The sequence below is a fragment of the Primulina tabacum genome, chromosome 4 (assembly GCF_025594145.1).
Source record: "Primulina tabacum isolate GXHZ01 chromosome 4, ASM2559414v2, whole genome shotgun sequence".
Classification (NCBI taxonomy): Eukaryota; Viridiplantae; Streptophyta; class Magnoliopsida; order Lamiales; family Gesneriaceae; genus Primulina; species Primulina tabacum.
In genome coordinates, this window is record NC_134553.1 from 3,092,227 (window position 1) to 3,111,667 (window position 19,441).

A 19,441-nucleotide genomic window follows, 5' to 3' on the forward strand; every position below is an offset into this window, starting at 1 on the left:
TCATTTATAATAGTGACTAAATATATTTAGTTAAATTGTGTCTGGATTAGTTAATTTAATTTGGTGATATGTTTGATTTAAGAAAATCTTAAGATATATATTTCAAATTGAACTATCTTAAATGTAATTAAAATCTACCACAATTACTATTATATTGCATAACTGAAATACAAAGTTCACTTAAATTTATAGCAAAACTTGTGTGAGACAGTCTCACGGGTCGTATTTTGTGATATAGATCTCTTATTTGGGTCATCCATAAAAAAATATACTTTTTATGCTAAGAGTATTACTTTTTATTGTGAATATCGGTAGTGTTTACCCGTCTCACAGATAAATATTCATGAGAATGTCTCACAAGAGACCTACTCTAAATTTTTTCATCCAAAAAAGTCAAAGAAATTTGAAATCCATGATTACAAACACAAATTATATTTTTCTTAAACTAAAACCAACCAACCAACCAACCAACCAACCCACCCTGTCCCCCTCAACACAGAAAATGCAGTGATAATTTCACAATAAAAGTTGTACAAGTTAAACATGCATACAGCCAATCATGTCACACGATCCGTCTGATCTCTCAAGAACAAGAAATTTTTCGGTGTCCACGAAAATTTTTGCCACCCCTTCCCCGGAAGCAATCCACTCGGAATAAAAAAAATTACAGTTACCACAAAAAAACAAGGTTAAACATCGCATGGGAGGATGTTCTACTGAAGTTTCTTTATTCCAGGAAAAGAAGGAAGCACAGCAATAAGTGCATCGCCATATCCAACAGGATCTGTCCAGTTCAAGACACCGAAACTTTTATAGTAGACTATCAACCGATGCACAATAAATTAGTTTTCCAAAGGGACTCGATATATTTTGAAGGACTAAATATATATTTTTGAAAATATTACATAAGGAAATTGATTTTTTTTAGCTGAGGGGACCAAGAAAGCAGCAAGGGGAAGAACATTGCATACCTCCATCTTTTTTGAGAATCTTAACAACCTCCCCAGATATGTCAGACTGAAAAAGATTCAAGAAAAATAAGGATTAAGTGAGGTATTCACAGCATACATGAAATGAATGATTTTTTTAATTCAAAATTACAGCAAGAATATAGAGTAGAAATGGAAATGATAGAAGTAGGCGAAAGTGAGAGAATTTGTTTTATCATTATCAAAACAAGAAAAGTTGTATATAAATATAAAGTGCCAATGGAGATGAAAGCCAAGTGAGAACCTCGATTGGGATCTCGCCACCTAGTTGATCAATATAGCAGAGCACCTGCCCTTCCTTCACTATATCTTTCTGTGAAAAGCAAAAATAACTGGTAAACTCATAACCGATGAGATCTGACCAAGAAGACAGCGCTTCGAGTTTTATACAACATTTATTGGTACATCTACCAAATTGAGTGGATGTTCATCACACACATATGAACTAACTAGATATAAATTCATCATGGGTTTCATAATGACATACAAGGGAAATATTCGCTCAAGCAGCATGTAATGTAACACCAATAATACCTCTTTGCAAGATGGAGGAGCCTTCTTCCCTTTAATGGTTCTCGATCTCCGAAAATAACCAACCTGCGTCAGGTATAAACTTATGAAAAATTTCAACAAAATAATGACATTACTGCTGATAGTTTCTTAAATCCTCACCCTTGGAGATTGAAGTATCACCAAGCCTTCATCTGCCGCTTTATCAAGCAAAGTCTGAACACCATAAGAGGAGGACACTGGCTTGGAGAGGGCTAAAGATGGTGATGAAGCCGACCCATTCGTATCAGGTGTCTCGACAACTGAGTGAGCAGTTACTGGAGCAGAAACAGGAGGCTGTGGGGCCGCACTTTGCCCAGCCAAGTCTCTTGTCACATATAGTCGAAATCCACCGAGCTAATCATGAAAATTTGTATCAGCAGAGAAGGGACAAAGAAATCATGAATCAGCAGAACTTTGTTTTCTATATTATAGTACTATTGAAGTTGGAATGATGCTTCCCAAGAAAACAAGTGTGGTATGTTTCAGTCAGTCATACTGTTTTAATACATTGTGATGGAGAGGACGAGTAGGCTGAAGATTCGAAAGCATAAAAATGGCTTACTTTAAGTTCAAACTCGGCGATGGAAGTAGTGTCACATAACACTGTCAAAAGAGACTCTACCTGCAAAAATTAAGATTTTTAGTAAGGTTTCCATCATTGCATGCAGCAAAGCACAAATTTGTCACCAACTATGCACTTGTGCTTAAGTTTCAGTGCATCTGGTGCTTAAGAGTAGACAATCAAATAGAGCAGGAGCACATTTTTGCTGTTTCAAAATTGATGAGAATGAACAAACAAATCAAATGTTTGTAATCCAGTGAAAAGTCGCCGATTACAATATGTTGATGTAGATATTTCCGAGTTTTTAAACCCCGAACTTGAATCACATTGGGTGAGTCTCAATAAAAAATGTACTACCAGTACTAGTTTATCCGCAAATTTATTTTCCATTCTTCGAAAAAGTAAAACAACGGGGAAGTATAAACGATTTGTGATTATTCATTTAAAATTTCTAGTCAAGATTTTTGTGTCACAGAACACCACAGTACCAACATTTTATATATAACTTCAACTTGTAAATCTGTGCAAGTCAATCTCTTTTTTCCAATGAACTACATGATACCATAAAATAGGAAATAAACCGATAACATCATAATGAATGGAAAGGGATCAAGACACTGGCCATGAAAATAACAACTCACCTCGAATGAATTGGGAATGTGGCTTACTTCATCAGATGATTTAACTATTACTGAATTATCTTCCAAATTTGCAGTAGCTGTCATTCGTCGAAACACAAATATGAAATGAAAAGAAGACGAAAGAAATAGCAAGAGGTTGCGATAGAAAGTAAGTGGCACATTATTGAATTTTGACTATATTTCTACACCTATAGTACGGACAAATAAAACAGCCTCAAATACACACCTCTCTCTCCCAACTTCTTTCACCAGTTTCTTTTTCTTTTTTATTTTGCTATTTTCTTTTTCCACTATTGAACTATATTATGTACAAACAGTTTCAGGAAGTAAAGTACAAGTCTGTAAAGAGAACAGAAGTGGCTCGAAAGATGCATCAGGTTGACTGACTATGTCCCTTTATCCAAGCCTTAAACAAAGTCCAAGAAACAACTTTAAGAATATAACAACGAACCACATAAATTTTACTTAGAAATGACCTTAACATTCATTTTCACCCGATGAAACAGTTCCTCCTAAAAAATGGCACGAGTTTCAAATCCTCTACAATTACTTTGCCTAGATGTTTGGCATGTCTCCAATGTACGAAGTGAATGGAGAATCCAATAAATACATGAGAGAGCATATAGCACAAAGAGCAGCAAAAAATATTGTTTACATAATATAAATAACATTAATGTTAAAGATCGTCTTCTTTCTTATACACCGGAATCAACAAACCAATAACACCAATATCAAATCAAGTACTCGAACAACCAAGCCACTGTCAAATTTAGATTACTCACGCTTCACGCATGTACACCAGAAAATCAACTTCACACCACAAGAAACAACACAACAACGATTACGTGGTTTGGTCCTTTTAGAGACCTACATCCACGGAGAAACACCACCAATCTTTATTGAATTTCCAGAAGAGTTTGTAATACAACAAGTTTACCAATTCAACAAGAAAGAAGTATTACAAGATTCGATCAAGCTTACTTCCCTTGATTCTCCTTCTTTCTTATATTGGCTCAGTATTCTTCTACCCTCTGACTTGATAGTTCACCGGGTTTCCTCCTTTGTTGTTTTGTTCTCTGGAAGCTTGTTCTCTGTTTTTCTTGCTCTCTTCTCGACGAAGCCCCCCTTCCCTCTCTTTTATCAGTTTTCAACCGTAATACCTGTCCTCAACTGATATGAGCTTGTTTATCCTCCAAGCTAGTTGGGCTTCATCCTTGAGTAGCCCATTCCCTTCCAGCCCAAGCTTTTTGAGAAACCCGATTAACAATCTCCACCTTTTCTCTAAAGGTTGGCTGCTTCTCTTCCTTAGACGAACTTTACTTGTCTTCCACTACATTTACTAAGTTCAAGCAATGTTTGAACTTAGTATAAGGCAGTGTTTTTGTTAGCATATCGGCAGGATTATCCTCTGATGCAATTTTCTTCAGGGACACTTCCTTTCTATTCAAAATGTCTCTGACAAAATGCATCTTTACATCAATATGTTTAGACAGTTCGTGATATACCTGATGCTTTGACAAATGTATTGCACTTTGGTTGTCACAATGTACAATTACTCCATCTTGTCTTATTCCAAGTTCACCAATGAAAACCTTTTAGCCATAAAGCTTCCTTGATGGCTTCGGTGGCAGCTATAAACTGTGCCTCAGTGGTTGATAGTGCCACGACTGATTGGAGTGTTGCTTTCCAAGTAATGGCTGTCCCAAACACGGTGAAAACATATCCAGTTGTGGATTTTCGAGTGTCCATATTTCCAGCAAAGTCTGAATCCACATAGCCCACTAATGGTTGTTCTTTCTCACTTCTGTGTTTGAATTTTAGTCCCATATCTGCAGCTCCTTTCACATATCTCAATAACCATTTTAATCCTTCCCAATGAGCTGGTCCAGGATTAGCCATGAATCTTGATACCACACTTATGGCAAACGCTAAATCAGGTCTGCTACAAACCATTCCATACATTAGGCTCCCCACACCACTTGAATATGGAATGTGTTTCATTCTTTCAGTTTCTTCTTCATCATGTGGAGTTTGATCTTTTGAGAGTTTGAACTGTTGTCCAAGTGGTGATAATACTGTCTTAGCCTTGTGCATGTTGTACTTTATCAATACCTTCCTTAAGTATTGTCCTTGACTTAGAAACAAGCTTTTTTCTGTTCTATGTCTTTGAATATCCATGCCCAGAATTTTCCTTGCTTCTCCCAAATCTTTCATTTCGAATTTTATGTTCAGTTGTTGTTTCATCATCCTTATTTCTTCCATGTTGTCACTGGCAATGAGTATGTCATCTACATATATCAAAAAATACAACATGATTCTTCCTCCTTCCTTCTTCAGATAGACACAACTGTCAAAATTGCTCATGTGCATTCCTATCTCTTTCATATAAACATCAAACTTCTTATTCCATTGCCTAGGACTTTGTTTTAAACCGTAAAGAGACTTCTGTAAGAGGCAGACTTTTTCTTGATTTTCAGTTGTGACATAACCTTTTGGTTGTTCCATGAAGATTGTTTCTTCAAGTTCTCCATATAAGAAAGTGGTTTTGACATCTAACTGATGTAGCTCTAAATCCAGCTGAGTGACCAAGGCAAGAATTAATCTTATTGAGCTGTATTTTACTACTGGTGAGTAAATTTCATTGAAGTCTATCCCTTCACGTTGAGTGTAGCCCTTTGCAACCAATCTTGCCTTGTATTTCATATCCTTAGTTGCTGGATTTGATTCTTTGAGTTTATAAATCCATTTGCATCCTAATACCTTTTTATCCTTGGGTTTATCAACAAGTTTCCATGTCTCATTCTTATTCAACGAATCCATCTCCTCATCCATTGCTTTTATCCATTTCTTACTGCAGTTGCTCGTCACCGCTTCTTTGTAGGATGAAGGTTCCATGGTTTCCAATTTTTCAGCTATCGTTAATGCATACCATGTCAGATCAAGTTGACCATATTTCTTGGGAGGCTTAATTTGTCTTCTTTGTCTGTCCCTGACCAAAGAGTATGTGTTTGTTTCTTCATTTGTTTCCCCTTCTTGAGTTTGTCGTGTTGAATCATCCTCTATGTCTATTCGAGTTTCTGGTTCCTTCATTTGAGTCTCCTCATCAGGCTCCACCTCAACTTGAGATTCCTTGAACTCAGAGATCTCACTGGTTGAGTTTTTATCTTTTAAGTCATATCCCATTTTTGATTCATCAAACACAACATTTCTCGTGTTAAAGCATCTTGGTCCTGTTGGCTCTAAGTTCCATACTTTATAGCCTTTTATTCCTTCGGGGTAACCAATGAATATGCATCTCAGGGCTCTAGCATCCAGCTTATCTTGCTTTATATGTGCGTAAGCAAGGCATCCAAACACTTTTAGATCTTTGTAGTCTACTGGACTATCACTCCAAACCTCCATGGGTGTCTTAAATCCCAGAGAGCTTGTTGGACTTCGATTGATCAGATAGCAGGCTGTGGAAAGAGCTTCACCCCAGAATGTCTTAGGGACCCTTGCACTCAATATCATGCACCTCACCTTTTCCAGTAGAGTTCTGTTCATTCTTTCTGCAATTCCATTCTGTTGTGGAGTGCATGCCACTGTCCTATGCCTTGAGATGGCTCTTTCTGTGCATAATCTGTTAAACTGTTCGGACAGGTATTCAAGTCCATTATCTGTCCTAATATGTTTTACTCTCCTATCAGTTTTGTTTTCCACCATTAACAGCCATTCTTTGAACTTGCCTGCCACTTCATCTTTTGTTTTCAGTATATAAGTCCATACCCTTCTCGAGAAGTCATTTATTAGTGTCATAAAATACCTTCCTCCCCCGTGTGTGGGTGTTCTTGAAGGTCCCCATACATCAGAATGTATGTATTCAAGGGGTCTTGAGGTGGTGTGTTTGGCCTCAGGGAAGCTTACTCGTTTTGATTTTCCCAAAACACAATACTCACAGAGCTCCATTGTTTGAATTGATCCTTCACCTAACAGCTTCCTCTTCATCAGCTCATGGAGACTTTTTTCACTTAGATGTCCCAGTCTTTCGTGCCACAGTTTTGTGTTGAGTTCCAGTCTTTGTGTCACTGCAGCTTTGCCTATCACTGTACTTCCTATCATTAGGTACAATGAGTTTTTCATCATAGCTTTCATAACTACCAATGATCCTTTCATTACCTTCATTGTCCCCCTTTCTGATCTGAATGTATATCCCCCAGAATCCAGTGTTCCCAAGGATATCAAATTTCTTTTTAATTCGGGTACAAATCTTACATTCTTCAACAACCTGTCCACTCCATCATGCATTCTAATTCTTATTGTGCCTTCTCCTTTGATTCTACAAGCTTTATTATTACCTAGCAGAACCATTCCCTCATCAGCTTCGGTTAGTTCGTCAAACCAGGACCTATTTGGGCACATATGGAACGAGCAACCAGAGTCTAGTATCCATTGAGTGTTTGAATCTTCAGTGGTGATGACAAGAGCATCTGCAGATTCATAACCATCTGTCACCATTGATGCTTCAATGTGATCTGCTGGTTTATGTTGTTTCCATTTATTTTTGTCGGGGCAGTTTCTTTTGAAATGGCCTTCCTTATGACATATGAAACACTTGAATCTCATTTGGCTTTTGGACCTTGATCTATTTCTTTTAAATTTTGGTGTTCTCTTTTCTGGCCTTCCCCTTGTCACTAGAACTTCACCCGAGGGTTCTGAATTCGATGTGGTCTTTCTTTGTAATTGTTTAGACCTTATTGCTGACAAGATTTCTTCAAGTGTTATTGTTTGTTATCTCCCGTACAGAATTGCTTCCTTGAAGTGTTCATATGTTCTTGGTAATGCATTTAAGAGTATGAGAGCCTTATCCTCTTCTTCCAATTTGATTTCAATATTTTCCAAGTCATCCAGGATCTTGATGAATTCTTCAATTTGGTCATCAAGGCTCTGTTCTTCCTTGATCTTGAAGGAGTACAGTCTCTGTTTCAGGTACAACCTGTTCGCCAGGGACTTCGTCATATAAAGGGATTCCAATTTACTCCACACAGCAGCTGCATTCACTTCCCTTGCTACTTCCCGCAGGGGTTTATCACCAAGGCGTAGGATGATTGCACTGTGTGCTTTTTCAATGAGTTCTTCCTTATCTTTAATTGAACTAGACATCTCCTCCTTCTTCTTTAAAGCTTCTAACAGACCTTGTTGAATGAGTATGGCCCTCATTTTTATTCTCCATAGGTGAGAAATCGTTTTTCCCTGTAAACTTCTCAATATCACACTTCATCGTTCCCATTGTTTGGGTTCGCTTCCCACAGACGGCGCCACTTGTTAAAGATCGTCTTCTTTCTTATACACCGGAATCAACAAACCAATAACACCATTATCAAATCAAGTACTCGAACAACCAAGCCACTATCGAATTTAGATTACTCACGCTTCACGCATGTACACCAGAAAATCAACTTCACACCACAAGAAACAACACAACAACGATTACGTGGTTCGGTCCTTTTAGAGACCTACATCCACGGAGAAACACCACCAATCTTTATTGAATTTCCAGAAGAGTTTGTAATACAACAAGTTTACCAATTCAACAAGAAAGAAGTATTACAAGATTCGATCAAGCTTACTTCCCTTGATTCTCCTTCTTTCTTATATTGGCTCAGTATTCTTCTACCCTCTGACTTGATAGTTCACCGGGTTTCCTCCTTTCTTGTTTTGTTCTCTGGAAGCTTGTTCTCTGTTTTTCTTGCTCTCTTCTCGACGAAGCCCCCCTTCCCTTTCTTTTATCAGTTTTCAACCGTAATACATGTCCTCAACTGATATGGCCTTGTTTATCCTCCAAGCTAGTTGGGCTTCATCCTTGAGTAGCCCATTCCCTTCCAGCCCAAGCTTTTTGAGAAACCCGATTAACAATTAACGTTGACATAATTCAATCAAATAGTCCCTCTTAATAAATTGGCACGTTTCAAACCCTCTACAACTAGATTGTCTGAATGTCTACCATGTTTCCAGGGCGAGAATCCAATAAATACAAGAGAGCATATAACACCAATTTATTGGTCAAACCATTGACATCGTTTACTTACTAATATGACCATTGTTTCAGTCAGAACCTCAGTCGTATAAGTGCAAGAGAGTTTGTCATATGAACCATAACCAAGCATATGAACAAATGAACTTACCATCAGTGCCAGAAGCTGAGCATCGGATTACTGGATTCCTTGATCTGTTTGACAGCCTCAAATCATCAAATCCAACAGTCTTCGAAGTTAAACAATGCAAAGACTGCAATTTGCCAAGTTTGGGTCTAACACACCCCAATTCCAAGTTTGTAATCTTAAGGCCGGAAGCACCCAAACCGCCTGACACAAAATATTAACATGAAAGAGCAACATCACGTTACGCAAAAACACCCAACAGATGGGCAGTAATTGGAGCAATTTTAGACATCCACTCTTCTTATTCCCTCATAAAGGTTTTTAAATATATATTTATCAGCATAAATAAGGTAATTTCAAAGAATGCACGTTCCAGAGACAATTCAATTAGTAAAAAAAAATCGAACTTCCTGAAAAGCGAGGGAGTACTAGTCCCAAAATCAAGGAAAAAGAAACCCATTACAGAATCACACATAAAACAAAAACAACATCGGTTTACATCCCCATGATCAAGAAATCAGGGCATATTGGCCATACATGCACACTGGACTCTGCACAATTATTTGGACAGTAAGATGTTGGGCGACGTAGATTTTAAGGCGAGACGAAGAGAGAGGTGAACTTACATGAAGCCATGTGAAGAGTTGGGCTTCAAAATCGGCTGAAGAGTCTCCTGAAGCTTTGGTTTATCGATGTTACCGAAGAAGACGGAACTAAGAAGATGTTAGTCCTATCGATTTCTCACCAAACGAACATGTCAGAAGTTTGTCGACGCATACGATGTTCCTCAAACATAAAATTTAAAAAAAAATCTTATTTTTAATTTGTTAATTATTAATTATTAAATTATAAAAGTCAAAACACTATTTTCTTTAAAAAAAAGCAATCTTTTTATATGTTCTAATAACATTACACATTTTTTTTTCTCTAAAGTGATTTCACATTTTTTTCAGTATAAAAAATGTGGCAATTGTTTTCTCCAAATTATCTTGATCGAGTTCTTGATCTACATAATAAAAAAAAAATTAAATATATTTGCTCATATAATTTATTATGATCAATTGAATAAATTAGTTTGAATATATAACCATATTATATTAACATTTTAAAATTATTAAATTGTTATTTACGAAACTAAGTCGATATCTTGATAAAAAAAATTAATTATGTTATATTAATTTATGATATCTTCGTCTTTATATTGTATCAATTAGTTTTCAATCATGAAAAATTAATTTTTTGGTTAATTAGATTTAGATGTGCTGTCAAGTGTATATCATATTGAATAGAAATAAAATACAATGAAATAATTTAGGTTAAAATAAAGTGAGATAGATTTACTTATAAAAAAAATCCAACTATAATTGATAATTATTAATCAAAGAGATAAATATATTCTTATTAAAAAATTTTCAAAACCTTGGCATGTTTTTTTTTTTTATTCTTACCAAATCAACCATTTAAAAAATTGTGAATCAGTAAAAAACCGGGTAAAAAGCTTATTAATTTGGTAATTTAATTCAATTGTCTCAATATTTTTTTTTAGAAAAATAGAATAACTAGATTAGAATATTTTTTTAAAAAAAACCGTATAGGATATCTAAGCTGATGATATGCCCCTTTAAAAAAATTATGATATGGTAATGTTCAAAAAAACAAATTTAAAAATTGATGATATAATCAAATATTATCTAACTATCTTGATAAATCTAATTAAAATTTGGGCTGCTGTTTATTTGGGCCTCAGTTGAATTGTCGCTGATTATGGAGTAAAAGCCCACTTTGTAATAAACAACCTTCATTTTTTTAAAAAATATCATATATATATATATATATATATATATATATATATATATATATATATTATTTCATATGTTATCAGAGCGACTTTAAATAGCATATTTTAAAAATTTTAAGTTGAGGAAATGATTTTGAAAATATTTATGTGATTAACTCAATAAAGTCGACGTTCAACTCGGGTTTATATGACAAAATGAAATTTCCATTTTTCCAAAAGAAAATGCAGGAATATTAGAGGGCAGTGGCTGCCAATTATGACATTTGACTGATTTGTATGAAGAAATCAAATAATGATTTCGAGCTTCGCTTTTGGGCCCCCGACATAGCCTATTTCAATTTGATTTCGTTTTTCTTTACTTAAATGATGTTCATGTGTTAAATTCAATCGATTAAAATATCGTCTGTCCGTAGTGATTATAAATGTTTAATGGACGAATCAAGTATGATGCTATGACTATAGTACGATTTAATGGATTTCAATTTATAAACATCACATGTGATGGCAATCAAATAAATATTAATATTGACTTATAACTCATTTGACATCAAAATTTTAAATGTGAGATGCAATCTCGAACTTCAAAACTCAATTGCAATAATCTCTCGACCTCAACCAAGAAAAGAAAAAAAAATAGTGCATGATAATTTTTCACAATTTTTGCCGACCATATATGCTCTTTTGTGTTCTATCCTTTTTCATTATATAAGCAACAACCAAAATATAATGAAAATAAATATCTAAAGAGGCATTTCTGTACTTTCGTCCGATCTGGGGCCGGGTTTCTGTTGTCCCTTTTTTCTTCACATGATTGATGATTCTCTTCCTATATGGGTTTGATTCTTTTGAGATACTCTTTTACAAAAAAAGATATTTTTTATGCCATCTTTGTTAGAGTTTAGAATTTATCAGAGCTTTAGGTTTGTTGGTATCAAAAATCATTTCTTTAAGGAGTGTTGAATATACCCACTTTCGAATTTACCCGACATCATTTTTTTCTATAAGAAAAAAGAAGTTGGTTTTTTGTTTTTTGTTTTTTTGGGTCTTAAAATTCTTTTCTGGTTGCTGGCCGCTGGGTGCATAAATATGTATAGATTACCAAACCCTTGAAAGAAAAAGAAGGAAAACTATCTTCCTCGGCATATCACCGAACCTTATCTCCATCTCCACACCGCTCTTTCTCTCATATCAGTTCATAAAAATCGCGCCTTTTCGAGTTTCTATTAGGAGCTTTTTGTAGAAACAAGAAAAGAGTTGAGAGAAAGAGTAGACGTGTGGAGAAATGCAAGCTGTTTTACAATCAAAAGGGCTTATTTCTTTGCCTGCAAATCCCAGAATCAGAGCTTTTTTGCCACCACCACCATCACAGAATTTAAGGTATAGATTCAACCCCACAAATCCTTTACTTAAACCAAGAACTTTTCTCCCTCCATTGTTTTCGGCAAACGGGTCTTCCAAATTCCAAGTCACCAAACTTCCATTAGTTGGTCAAAAGTCAAGAAATTTCCCCAGGGCTGAGGCTGCAGCGGCTTCGGCAGATGGGCAGTCTTTGTATGGAGAGAAAGAACCACCCAAGTTTATGGGTGTTGAGCTCGCTACCCTCAAGAAAATTATACCACTTGGCTTGATGTTTTTCTGTATTTTATTTAATTATACAATTCTCAGGGATACTAAAGATGTTTTGGTGGTGACAGCCAAAGGCTCTAGTGCAGAAATCATTCCTTTCCTCAAAACATGGGTGAATTTGCCTCTGGCTATTGGGTTCATGATTCTGTATACTAAATTGGCTAATGTGTTGTCAAAGGAGGCTCTTTTTTATACTGTGATTTTCCCATTCATTGCCTTTTTTGGGGCATTTGGATTTGTGTTGTATCCTCTTAGTCAGTATTTCCATCCCACAGCTCTTGCTGATAAGCTTCTGAATACTTTGGGTCCAAGGTTTCTTGGGCCGCTTGCAATCATGAGGATATGGAGTTTCTGCTTGTTTTACGTTATGGCTGAGCTGTGGGGAAGTGTGGTTGTTTCAGTTCTGTTTTGGGGTTTGGCTAACCAGGTAATGGTTTCACTCGGAAATAGTTCTTTTCAGCGCAGTCTAACGGATAGTTACGCTCGTACCAATTATCTAATTTGTGAGGATAATATGTATACTTATTTGAACCATCAATGGTTGGATTTCATGAATTGATTCAAGATCCCTCCTTTTGCTTGTAAGAAATGATTGACAAAGTGATCTGTTTGTTAATTCCTCGTTGTTACTTTTTGGGTATTGTGACAGAAGTTTACTAAAGTTGGATATGGATAATATTAAATTGGTCATCTGGATACTTTGGAGAATGTTGAAGGTGTATGTTGTAGTCCTTGTGTGTTCCTTGTCGGTTGTTGACTGTTCCTCAATTGCTTCTTGGCTTTTAAATTTGTTTCATTCTACTGCATGAAAGGATGAAGTATCCTGAAATGGATTTCTAGTTGATTTCTATATTTGGTTCTAACGTGGCTGCGTAATTATTTTTAAAAATATTGATTTGGTAAAGTGAAGTCTTAATTTAGGCATCGAAACTAGCATGGGTAAATTGGGTTGGCTAGTGCTTAGTAGTTTAATGTATTTAGTGATTTACTTCCAGCTGAACTAAGTTTGTAGGTTATCGGGTGGGGTTTCATTTGCTTTCCTTGACAAATTTGCTAAAATCAATCTTTTTTAATGCTTATTTTTTTTCTGTTAGACACATTATTATTGATGTTTTAAAGGTGTTCGCAAGATGGCAATCATCTCAAAATGAGGGATAGGGGAACTTGTTATGTACTTTTACTGTTCCTATTTCTCTTTTATCTTTATTACGTGGTTTGGAAGATAAATGTGCATATCATTTAACAGTCATTGGATTTCTTGTCTTGCAGATTACGACTGTTGATGAAGCCAAGAGATTCTATCCTCTGTTCGGACTTGGAGCGAATGTCGCCCTTGTTTTCTCCGGTCGAACCGTGAAATATTTCTCGAAAATGAGACAAAACCTTGGTCCCGGGGTTGATGGTTGGGCCATCTCTCTGAAGGGAATGATGAGTATCGTTGTAGTGATGGGCCTTGCTATTTGTTTCCTTTATTGGTGGGTGAATCGTAATGTTGCTCTTCCCACCCGTAGTCAGAAGAAGAAGGTAATTATTTACAAAATCTTTAAAGAATAGAATTTGAGCCGCTATTTTCTGGAAGGGTTCACGTAGGATTCATGCCTCATGAAATGGAGCACCATCCCTTCTACTATTGGTGTATTCATTCACGACAATATTTTACTCCCATGAACTCCTGAGTTACTCTTGGTCATAGGACATTAGCGTGGTTTTTTTTTCAAGATTTCGACTTAGTTTAGATCTCACTTATTTGTAGTGCAAGATTTTGAATTACATTTCCCTTTGCAGGAGAAGCCAAAGATGGGGACAATGGAGAGCTTAAAGTTCTTGGTATCATCAAGATATATAAGAGATCTCGCAACTTTGGTCGTGGCATATGGTATCAGCATCAATCTTGTTGAGGTTACTTGGAAATCGAAGCTCAAAGCTCAGGTAAGCTTTTAAACAAGGACATCACCCTTTGAACCTAATTGATAATATTGATTTATTTTATATTGGTTTCTTGGAATTTCACAGTTCCCGACACCAAATGAATATTCATCCTTCATGGGAGACTTCTCGACTGCCACTGGGATAGCTACTTTTACAATGATGTTATTGAGCCAATGGATCTTTAACAAATACGGCTGGGGCGTAGCAGCTAAGATTACACCAACTGTCTTGCTTTTATCGGGAGTTGGTTTTTTCTCGCTGATTTTGTTTGGCGACCCTTTTGCTCCAGCTCTTGCCAAATTTGGGTTGACTCCACTTTTAGCTGCTGTGTACGTAGGAGCCATGCAAAACATTTTTAGCAAGAGTGCAAAGTACAGCTTGTTCGATCCATGCAAGGAAATGGCTTACATTCCTCTTGACGAGGACACCAAGGTTTGAATATTAAGCTGCCTATATTACCCACTATTTCTGTATGATTTCGTTGCATATATGTTGGACAACAACAATCCTACTTACTGCTACCTGTTTTTGCCCATTTGGCATGACAATTTTAATGTCAAGCTGTTATATGGTTCAAAATATTTGAATTGGACTAGTATCTTCAAGTATAGCAAATTTTTCATATCGGGGAGTTTATGAGAATCTTAAAATTCATGTTGCCAAGCTCCCGCTCCCTTTCTGCATAAGTAGGCATGGAGGTGAAAAATTATAGTAACTTGGAATATTTTCTTTCATCAGGTAAAAGGGAAAGCAGCAATCGACGTTGTGTGCAATCCTTTGGGGAAATCTGGCGGGGCTTTGATTCAACAGTTTATGATTTTGACCTTTGGTTCACTCGCAAACTCAACTCCCTACCTTGGAGGCATACTTCTCATAATCGTTCTTGCATGGTTGGGAGCAGCCAAATCTTTGGATGGTCAGTTCACGACACTCAGACAAGAAGAGGAGCTGGAAAAAGATATGGAACGCTCTGCTGTTAAGATCCCCGTTGTGTCATCTTCGAACGAAGGTAGCAACGGTTCTTTTATTAGCGGTTCAAGTGACACAGCCAGTGCATCATCAGAACCCTCCTCTCCTCGAAATGCCTGATGTTTTTGTTGGGGTTATTGGATAATAGGATGAAAAGGTAAATAGGGGAATTGGTCTCCTTTGTTGAATTATAGCATTTAGAATTTATTCTCTCTTAAGTTTCCTGATGTTTATGTTGTAAGATATTGATTCAAGTGACAGGAATAATAAGAGACCACAAGCGTCGTTTCAACAGAGACAAGATTTTATGTCTATTGACCTCCTGTCGAGGGTAGATATCTTTTTTTTTTTTATTAAAATTATTTCAATTACCAATTCAATAATTCCCAAATTACAATTTTGGCGATAAACAACAAAACTGACATGCAAGTAAACAAACTGTCTACAGTTCCGAGAACTATGTCGAGTTAGCTCGTTCGTCACTTGATTTGCATTCTTTTTACAATGTTGAATCTTTATTACATCCTATTTGGAAGCCAAAAAATAATCGTATTGAGCTATTTTAAAAAGGTTTTGTTGAGATTTCATTGTATAGTTAAATATTTGGGCTTATCTAGTGCGTTCAGGTAGTGGTCGTGGATTTCCAAAGTTTTTTTAAAAAAATTGAACACGAGTTTTGGGTTCTCACGGTTAAAATAATAATATAATTAATTATTATTATTATGTTTTGCAAACAAATATACCAGTACTAAAAAGACATCCTTTCAGACAAAAGGAAACGTGATATATTTAGCTAAAAGATGCCCTACACCGTCCCCTGATCCAGTTACATAAAAGGCAAAAACCTGTGTGAGACGGTTTCACGGATTTTATTTTGTGAGACGAATATCTTATTTGGGTCATCCATGAAAAATATTACTTTTTATGCTAAGAATATTACTTTTTATTGTGAATATCGGTAGGATTGACCCGTCTCACAGATAAGATTCGTGAGACCGTCTCACAAGAGACTTACTTTGCATAAAATTAAGTATTAATTGTCGTATTTTTCTCAATCGTCTTCAAGGTTGTTTTTTTTTAAAAAACCTAGTCGATGTAATTCAATAAAAAAAATCATGCAACCAACTGATCACTCAACATTCTAGCATATTAGATATTTACATCTTTGCTAATTCAATTTGAGATTAATAATTTGAAATTTCAAATAGAGAAAAATTTAAAAAATAACTATTGAATGGGACCACCTTTCAAAAAAAAAAAAAAAAAAAAAAACTATTGAATGGGACCATATTCCGACATAATTTCCCGAGTTTATTATATATTTCTACGACACAGACAATAATATTAACTATATCTACTGAGAATTATTTATTAATGGCGATTGAAGGACCACATGACCCTCCGTAGGATCTGCTGGGATTATTTTATCAAGTCGTGTTTCGTGACTTTTGTCCGATTATCTGTCAAATTGTCTTCTTTTGGACGAGTCGTAACAACAAAAAAATGGAGCCAAACATATATATAATCATCACCTAACAAAAATTTTAAATATAATAACGAAATTTAAATTATAATTTTTTACTTACAATTGATCCGTGAAACTTAACATTTTGTGAAAATAATTAATAATAACTTAATTCGACAAGCTACAAAATATATCATTTTTAATTAAACTATCATTCAAAATATTCGTCTCTCATTTGATTACCAAAGACGATTCTTAATAATCTTCTAACCATTGCAAAAACTTGTGTGAGACGGTCTTACGAGTCGTATTTTGTGAGACAGATATCTTATTTGGGTCATCTATGAAAAAATATTACTTTTTATGTTAAGAGTATTACTTTTTATATAGAATATCGATAGGGTTGACCCGTCTCACAGATAAAAATTCATGAGACCGTCTCACAAGAGACCTAATCTAAAATCAAATCCAAAGTCACACGTTTGTAATAATAATTTTAAAATTGTCAATAATCTTAAAAATTTCCCCCCTTGGCTAGCTCGATCTGAGTGACGCCGCCACTGTATATATGCGTGCATAAGGTTAAAGAGAACTCATTCATCTGCAAACTGTTCAAGAAAAATTTCTTAAAGCCCAAAACACACTGCACAAGCATTCATGGGTACACTCTCACTTCACAAACTTTCAATCATTGAATTCACGGACGAAAACACGAAACAAGGGACAGAATCTTGGTCCAAATCATGTGAGGACGTAGTTTCTTCCTTAGAGAAATATGGTTGTTTCATTGCCAATTATGATAAAATCACCCAAGAAATGCATGATGGGGTTTTCGAAGCTTTACAAGAGTTGTTTGATCTTCCAACTGAAACCAAAGTTCAAAACAAATCCTCTAAGCCTTTGTATGGATATGTAGGGCAAATCCCTTTTGTTCCTCTCTACGAGAGCATGGGAATTGATAACGCTAATACAGTTGAAGGGATTAAACATTTTGTGGAAGTCATGTGGCCGAACGTCGGAAATAACGGATTCAGGTATATTTTTCCAGTACTAATATTGCAGATCTCCGTTATTGTATGTCTAGGTTTCAGCTTAGTTAATGATCTTTGATTTTCAGTGAAAATCTCCTCGTGTACACAAAGTTAGCAGCAGAACTAGAACTTACGGTGGCTAAAATGGTGTTCGAGAGTTATGGAGTAGTGGACAAGCACTACGAGTCCCACGTCGGATCTGCGAATTTTCTTTGTCGGGTCATGAAATATAGGGAACCTAAGACCCACGAGAACAAAATGGGCTTTGTCTCTCACACGGACAAGAGTTTTTTGTCCACGATTCATCAAAATCAAGTCAATGGCCTGGAAATTAAAGCCGAAGATGGGGAATGGTTTGGTGTTGAGCTTTGCCCTTCATCCATTGTCGTTATGGCAGGCGATGCGATTATGGTCAGTCTATTTCTTGGGAGTTATCTAATATATATTTCATATTCATTTTTCAAGTTACTGCATTCATATAATACTAATGTCACTTTTCTCTATTTTATTTAACCGAAGAGAAAATAGATTTTGAATCAAATCATTTGTTCAATTTTGAGTTTTGGTTCAATAAATTTCAAAGTTTGGTTTTGCTACATTAAATTTTAACTTTCGACTATTTTGGTCTATTTATTGATGTGACATCATAAAATATTGACGTAAGATATCACGTTAACTTGTACCAAAATAACCGTAAATTAAAAAGTTAACGTACCAATGAAAACTAATTGACCTAAACCCAAAATTGAAAAAGTTATAGACCAAACAAATCATTTTCCCTTTATATAATCTCTTTGAAGGCTCTATATGTTAAAAAAAATTGACCAGATCGAAGTAACTTTAACTTGAACATATATTGGGAGCAGGCATGGAGCAATAATCGGATAAAATCGCCCTATCACAGAGTAACTATGGAAGGCAAAGAAGCAAGATATTCCATTGCACAGTTCTCATTCATGGAAAATATAGTTCAAACACCTCAAGAATTCATCGATGACCATCATCCCTTGCTGTATAAGCCGTTTGATCATCTCAAGTTTCTTGATTTTTTCAGCAAAGAAGAGAACAGGAGACTTGAGTGTGCCATCAAAACCTACTGTGGTGTTTGACTCTCACACATGCGCGCGCACATATATATACATATATACGTTTGTGTATTGTGTGGATTCTCAAGAAAAATTTACTTGGTGTGGTTTGTGTGTCTGGTATCAATTAGGGCTATATTTTGCTTAAATTTTATGAGTGATGAAATAATGATATATGTTGCATTGCACGTGTGTCTTGTCACTTTAATTGATATATATTTAATATGGAAAAAAACATAGGAATTAATGTGACAAACTAAAATATTATGAAATAAATAATTTAATGTCAAAGTATATTTATAAGGACTACAAGTAAATATTGCATACTCGTGAGCCTGCAGCTAAATATACAAATATTATTTATATATAAAAAAATCAATAATTTAAAGTTTAAACTATATATCCCAATGTGAATCAATAATTGGTCTTTTATGAAATTATAGAATATTAACTTTGACACATATATAATTTAAAAAAATTCATCAACGAATTAAGTAAACTAAATAACCTCATCGAAACTTTGTCCCACAGAAGTCAAGTAGGGTTTATTTGGCAGTGGAGAAACAAACGTTAGAATAATACGAAAAGTGAGAAGGAAAAATACTTCAAATAATAAATCTGTCGGGCAAAACCAAAACCTCTGTCCGTATAATCATG

General features: G+C 35.4%; 3 protein-coding genes across 4 annotated transcripts; 2 read left to right on the plus strand and 1 right to left on the minus strand.

Moving 5' to 3' along the window:
* Positions 1-497: 497 nt before the first annotated feature.
* Positions 498-9,654, minus strand: LOC142542438 (uncharacterized). Of its 2 annotated transcripts, none has more exons than XM_075649062.1 (9): positions 9,508-9,654; positions 8,906-9,085; positions 2,745-2,821; positions 2,104-2,163; positions 1,662-1,895; positions 1,524-1,586; positions 1,234-1,302; positions 972-1,017; positions 498-784 (listed from the first exon to the last, which is right to left on the minus strand). In XM_075649062.1, the coding sequence occupies exons 1-9, from the start codon at positions 9,515-9,517 to the stop codon at positions 714-716; spliced, it is 810 nt and encodes a 269-aa protein (XP_075505177.1). In that variant the 5' UTR covers positions 9,518-9,654; the 3' UTR covers positions 498-713. The 2 variants fall into 2 exon arrangements, with proteins under 2 accessions (XP_075505177.1, XP_075505178.1); XM_075649063.1 differs by having other exon boundaries at positions 2,104-2,159; positions 2,741-2,821.
* Positions 9,655-11,558: 1,904 nt separating this feature from the next.
* Positions 11,559-15,553, plus strand: LOC142542439 (plastidic ATP/ADP-transporter-like). Its single transcript, XM_075649064.1, has 5 exons — positions 11,559-12,732; positions 13,575-13,829; positions 14,091-14,234; positions 14,319-14,666; positions 14,973-15,553. Exons 1-5 carry the CDS (start codon positions 11,962-11,964, stop codon positions 15,321-15,323), a joined length of 1,869 nt encoding a protein of 622 aa, XP_075505179.1. The 5' UTR covers positions 11,559-11,961; the 3' UTR covers positions 15,324-15,553.
* A 1,688-nt stretch (positions 15,554-17,241) lies between these two features.
* LOC142541426 (putative 2-oxoglutarate-dependent dioxygenase AOP1) lies at positions 17,242-18,967 on the plus strand. The gene is made up of 3 exons (XM_075647961.1): positions 17,242-17,702; positions 17,786-18,110; positions 18,566-18,967. Exons 1-3 carry the CDS (start codon positions 17,326-17,328, stop codon positions 18,806-18,808), a joined length of 945 nt encoding a protein of 314 aa, XP_075504076.1. The 5' UTR covers positions 17,242-17,325; the 3' UTR covers positions 18,809-18,967.
* The last annotated feature ends 474 nt before the right edge of the window (positions 18,968-19,441 follow it).

Coding starts and splice junctions, on each gene's coding strand:
- LOC142542439 (XM_075649064.1), top strand. CDS start 11,962: ATGCAAGCTGTTTTACAATCAAAAGGGCTTATTTCTTTGCCTGCAAAT. Junction 12,733..13,574: donor TTTGGGGTTTGGCTAACCAG/GTAATGGTTTCA, acceptor CTTGTCTTGCAG/ATTACGACTGTTGATGAAGC. Junction 14,667..14,972: donor CTCTTGACGAGGACACCAAG/GTTTGAATATTA, acceptor TTCTTTCATCAG/GTAAAAGGGAAAGCAGCAAT.
- LOC142542438 (XM_075649062.1), bottom strand. Junction 2,822..8,905: donor CTCAGCTTCTGGCACTGATG/GTAAGTTCATTT, acceptor GACGAATGACAG/CTACTGCAAATTTGGAAGAT. Junction 1,303..1,523: donor CTCCTCCATCTTGCAAAGAG/GTATTATTGGTG, acceptor TGCTTTTCACAG/AAAGATATAGTGAAGGAAGG.
- LOC142541426 (XM_075647961.1), top strand. CDS start 17,326: ATGGGTACACTCTCACTTCACAAACTTTCAATCATTGAATTCACGGAC. Junction 17,703..17,785: donor GTCGGAAATAACGGATTCAG/GTATATTTTTCC, acceptor TTTGATTTTCAG/TGAAAATCTCCTCGTGTACA. Junction 18,111..18,565: donor TGGCAGGCGATGCGATTATG/GTCAGTCTATTT, acceptor TATTGGGAGCAG/GCATGGAGCAATAATCGGAT.